Source organism: Belonocnema kinseyi, chromosome 10 (assembly GCF_010883055.1).
Source record: "Belonocnema kinseyi isolate 2016_QV_RU_SX_M_011 chromosome 10, B_treatae_v1, whole genome shotgun sequence".
In the NCBI taxonomy this organism is placed as follows: domain Eukaryota; kingdom Metazoa; phylum Arthropoda; class Insecta; order Hymenoptera; family Cynipidae; genus Belonocnema; species Belonocnema kinseyi.
The window spans coordinates 5,463,711-5,469,270 of NC_046666.1; the positions used below are offsets into that span (position 1 = coordinate 5,463,711).

Consider the following 5,560-nt stretch of genomic DNA (forward strand, 5'->3'; position numbering starts at 1 on the left):
TGAATACACAATTTTTAAATTAAATAAGTGAATTTTGAATGTGTCCTCATTTCAGGGCCACAGCAAAGTAATTGTACTACTGAATGATCCCTTGAGGCCGGAAGACAACGTTTCGGTAATTGTGGATCGTTGTGGTGACGCAATCGAGGTAAACACCGTCAAAAGAAGAAATCCTTATTCGCTCCAGTTCTCTATTCCAGACAAGTGTCTAGAGAAATCTATGTTAGTTGGAGTCAGAATAATTCGGAATGGATGTCCCATCGGAGTTCGCCAAGTCAAGTGCGAAAGCAGACTGAGGGAATTGGATCAAATCTTGAGGGCCCATGACAACCCCTTAGAATTCATGTGCCAGGTAATTTTTTCTTCCAAAAATTATTTGTTTCAGACTTCACGCTATTTATACTTTTCCCCATTTTCCATTTTTCCCTCTTCCCTTTCTTGAAAAGGACTATTTTCCCCCTGTTTCAAAAAACTTTCCCCCTTTTCCCCTAATTACAATTCACACAATTTACCCCTTTCCCCATTTCCCATGTTACCCTTTCCTCTTTCCCACTCCCCCCTCTTCCCATTTTCCCCTTTCCCCTTTCCCTAATTTACTCCTTTTTTGAAAATGACTCTTTTTCGCCCTTTTTTGAGAAACTTTTCCTGTTTCCCCTATTTCTATTTTGTTATCTTAAATTCGAACAAGCGGGCGATTATGTACATTTTTCATTACCACTTTCTCGAAATTCAGATCGATTGACTCTTTTTTAAATTTTAGTTGCCACGAAATTAAAAAAAATAATAGTACTATTTTCCTTCCTCAGCCTTCACCTCCCGTACTTACCATCATTTCTAAAAATTTTGCTATTATTTAGCTTACAATGCGTAATTAAAAATTTTTTTACTTTAAAAATTTGCCATTAAAAAATTTTATTTCGAAGCTTACATTTTTTATTTAAAGAATTTTTAAGTGCCTTATTTAGTTCAAAATTTAACTTTTTGGTTTAGATTTCTTAAATTTTATCAAAAAACTGTCTTTTTGGTAGTAAATTCATATTTTTCTTTGAAAATTCATCTTTTTAATTGAAAATTCAACCTTTCGGCTGAAAATTGTTAAATTAGGTTAAAAAAAAATTTCGATAGAAAATTAATATTTTTGTTCAAAAAATTATCTTTTTTGTTTAATAATTTCACAACTAGGCTTTAAATTTGAACTACTCTCTTAGAAATAAAAAAATAAGATTGTTTGATTCTTTCCTAAAAATTCAACTTTTTGGTTGAGAATTCTTTAATTTGATTAAAAATTCGACTTTTTTTATGGTAAATTATTTTTCGTTTGTTTAAAAATTCATGGTTTTTGGTTTACAATTGAACTTTTTAGTTGAAACTTCTTGAATTTGATTAAAAGTTCGTCTTTTTTCGTAGTAAATTAATTTTTTGTTTAAAAATTCTTTTTAGTTTAAAATTTTTTCGGTAGAAAATTAATCTTTTTCTTGAAAAATCTATCTTTTTGGTTAACATATAAACAACTAGGTTTTAAATGTTAACTACTTTGGAAAAAAATAGAGTTTTTTACATTGTTCTTAAATATTCCATTTAAATTTGTTAAGTTTAAATTTAAATGTTAAAATTAATATAAATATAATATAATATAAATATACATAAAATATAAAATTAATAAATGTTAAAATTAAAATTTAAGTGTTAAAATGATTAAATTTGTTTAAAATTCAAATACAAATTTGTAGAAGAAAAATCCGTTTACTTTGGATTTCAACAGTTTTTAAATAATTAGTTGAATTGTTATGTTTTTCAATTATGCTATTATTTCGCATACAATTCGTAATTCAGAAAGTTTTTAGCTTAAAAATATTCCATTTAAAATGTTTATTTCTAAGATTACATTTTTAATTTAAAGAAGTTTTAATTTTTAAAATTTGTAAATACTTTCTTAAGCACTTGAACAAATAAAAAAATCAAAGCCTTTGATGTTGAAAATTTTGGATAAAAAACATTTTTATTTAATAAATAAATACATTTTTGTAATTTATCTGTACTTTAAGTAATAAAAAGTGAGAAAAATGATTTGACAAAACAATTTTAAATCAGTTTAAAATTTAAGAATTTTCAGATTTTAACGTTAAAACTTCAACAATAATAATATATTCGTAATTAAAGAATTTTATGAAATTAAAAATATTGTTTCAGTCTAAAATATTCCATTTTTAACCCATTCAATTTGAAATTTTTAATTAAAAAAAATATTAATTATTGAAATTCATCATCATTAAAATTTCGAAGAACCTTTAAACTTTGAACGTTATAAATGTAATTGTTGTATTTGAAAAATGCCGAATTTGTAAGTGAAATTTTTTAATTTTGATGTACAATTTACAAATGAACCTTTATAGAAAAAAATTGAGTAATTTTAAGAGATATTTAGGAGTTTTAAAAACATTAAAAATTATCATGCAAATTTTATAAAGTTTTCTGAAAATCTTCTAGAAACTTTTTTGAAAATTTTGTTTAAATCTTTGAAAAACTTTTTAAATATTCTCTTATAATAATTTTTCAATATGAAAAGTTATTTTTAATGTTCCTAGGAATCTTAAAAAAATGTTTTTATTCTTTTGAAGCCTTTCACAATTCTTGAAAAGAATCTAATTTTTTTGTTTAAAATCTACAAATAATAAATGTTCGATTCTTATTTATACATCCAAACTGTAAAGAAATGTTCTGAAATTTGCAGGATTTTCTGAAAATTGTAGAAAAAATTCAAGTCATTTTGACAGATATTTAGAAGTTCTGAAAAAATTTCCAAAATGATTTTAAATTTAAAACAAATTTAAAACAACTTCTAGATTTTTCAAGATTTTGAATTAAAATTTTTAAGATTTCTAAGGATGTTTAAACTATTTAAAATGAAAATAATTGAATTTCTAATTTAAGAAGTGTTTAGTTAAAATTTTTTTTTAATTTTTCAATATTTGATGTTTTTAACTTAAAAATCCTTAAAATTATATAATTTTGAAAATTTTAAAGTTCATTGATTGATTTTTTGATTTAGAAGATTGAAAATGACAACGTAGATTTATATTTTTTTATACTGAAAAATGTTAGTACCTTCAATTTTATACGCGTAAATTATTGAGCATTTGAATACAAATTTTTTTTATTAAAAACTTTTAAATTTAAATTATAAAAGTTCAAAATTTAACAGTTACACTTTGAGTGCTTTCATTTGCTGCTCAGTTTTTATTACCTTAAGTGTAAAATTGTTTAGCTTTAGTGTTACATTTTTTAAATTTCATTGACCGTGAAAAATGTTTGCGAATCGGGAAAACATCAGGAATTTATTTCGTCGATTAAAACGGCCACCCTGAAATAATATTTTTTTTTTGAGTTGAAAACTACTTCAAAATTTTAGTTTCGGAATTCATCTCTTTTTGTTAAAAGTCGACTAAGAATATAATATAAAAATATAATTTTCTGTATTTTCTGTTGAATCTTTAACTGTCTTCTAAAAAATTAGTTTTGTTGGGTGGAAAATTCCACTTTTTGGTTGAAAATTCAACTATTTTTGGTCGATTTATATTGGGAAATAACTTATTATTGAAACAGATTAATAATGCATATTTTATATTGAAGTTAGAACAATATTTATGAGGAAAATATAAATGGGGAAAAATATTTCTTCTAATATTTTAATTAAAGTTAACTTTTTGTTGAATATTCATATTTTCGGGTTAAAAATTCATATTTTTGAGTACAAAATTCATTTTTTCGAGTTAAAAATTTAACTGCTTTGTAGAAAATACGTCTTTTTTGCTTGAAAATTCAACTATTTTCCTAGAAAATTCAACTTTTTTTTATGAATGTTAACTTTCTGTTGAACATTCATATTTTAGGGTTAAAAGTTCATATTTTTGAGTTAAAAATTTACGTTTTTTTGTAGAAAATACGTCTTTTTTTCTTGAAAATTCATCTATTTTGACGAAAGTTAACTTTTTTTTTGCATATTCATATTTTAAGGTTAAAAGTTCATATTTTCGAGTTAAAAATTTATATTTTCGAGTTCAAAATTAAAGTGCTTTGCAGAAAATAGGTCTTTTTTGCTTGAAAATTCAACTATTTTGATGAAAATTTACTTTTTGTTGAATATTCATATTTTCGGGTTAAAAATTCATATTTTTGAGTACAAAATTCATTTTTTCGAGTTAAAAATTTAACTGCTTTGTAGAAAATACGTCTTTTTTGCTTGAAAATTCAACTATTTTGCTAGAAAATTCAACTTTTTTTTATGAATGTTAACTTTCTGTTGAACATTCATATTTTAGGGTTAAAAGTTCATATTTTTGAGTTAAAAATATTTTAAGGTTAAAAGTTCATATTTTCGAGTTAAAAATTTATATTTTCGAGTTCAAAATTAAAGTGCTTTGTAGAAAATAGGTCTTTTTTGCTTGAAAATTCAACTATTTTGATGAAAATTTACTTTTTGTTGAATATTCATACTTTCGGATGAAAAATTCACATTTTCGAGTTGAAAATTCATATTTTCGAGTTAAGAATTTAACTGCTTTGTAGGAGATACGTCTTTTTTTGCTTGAAAATTCAACTATTTTGATTAATGTTAACTTTTTGTTGAACATTCATATTTTAGGGTTAAAAGTTCATATTTTCGGGGTAAAAGTCCATATTTTCGAGTTAAAAATTCATATTTTCGAATTGAAAATTTAACTGTTTAGTAGAAAATTCAACTATTTTGATAACTATTTTAATGAAAGTGAACTTTTTGTTAAATAATCATATTTTCGGGTTAAAAATTCATATTCTCGAGTTAAAAATGTAACTGTTTTTTAGAAAATACGTATTTTTTTTGCTTGAAAATTAAACTATTTTGGTAGAAAGTTCAACTATTTGGATGAAACTTTTATCTTTTTTAACCTTTGGTTGAAAATTTATATTTTCTGGTTAAAAATTCAACTTTTTTGTAGAAAAATGTTCTTTTATGCTTAAAAATGCAAATATTCAACTAAAAATTAAAGGGGGAGGGTCGGTAAGGCCGGTTTTTGGCCTAATTTATTTTTGGACCAAAAAATCTGAAAAAATCATGGTAGTATCTTATAAGTATCCCGAGTCGATTGCACGCTTCTGAGGTTAGCTCGGGTTTACTATGGTTTTCGGGGTCGCCGAATACAAATCTGTCGTCCTTTGACTTTTATCGCGTCAGGTTCAAGGTCATTGGAAGGTCAAATCGAGAGAAAATGGTAAAAAAATCCAAAAAAATACATTATAGGTATTTGGAGTCGCTAATTACGAATCTGGCATCCGTTGAACTCTATCGCTTCAGGTTCAAGGTCATTTGAAGGTCAAATCGAGAAAAACGATAAAAAATTAAAAAAAATATGTTATAGGTTTTTGGGGTCGCTGATTACGAACCTGGTGTCCGCTGACCTTTATCGCGTCAGGTTCAAGGCCATGACCTTGAACCTGACGCGATAAAAGTCAAAGGACGCCAGATTTGTATTCGGCGACCCCGAAAACCATAGTAAACCCGAGCTAACCTCAGAATACATGT

General features: G+C 25.1%; 1 protein-coding gene across 2 annotated transcripts in view; it reads left to right on the forward strand.

Moving 5' to 3' along the window:
* Window positions 1-5,560, forward strand: part of LOC117182201 (phosphoinositide 3-kinase adapter protein 1) — a 187,806-nt gene that overhangs the window by 137,457 nt on the left and 44,789 nt on the right. For both annotated transcript variants that reach the window (XM_033375263.1, XM_033375264.1), the window contains one exon: window positions 56-352. In XM_033375263.1, coding sequence (XP_033231154.1) covers window positions 56-352 — 297 coding nt within the window. The remainder of the gene's footprint in view (window positions 1-55; window positions 353-5,560) is intronic.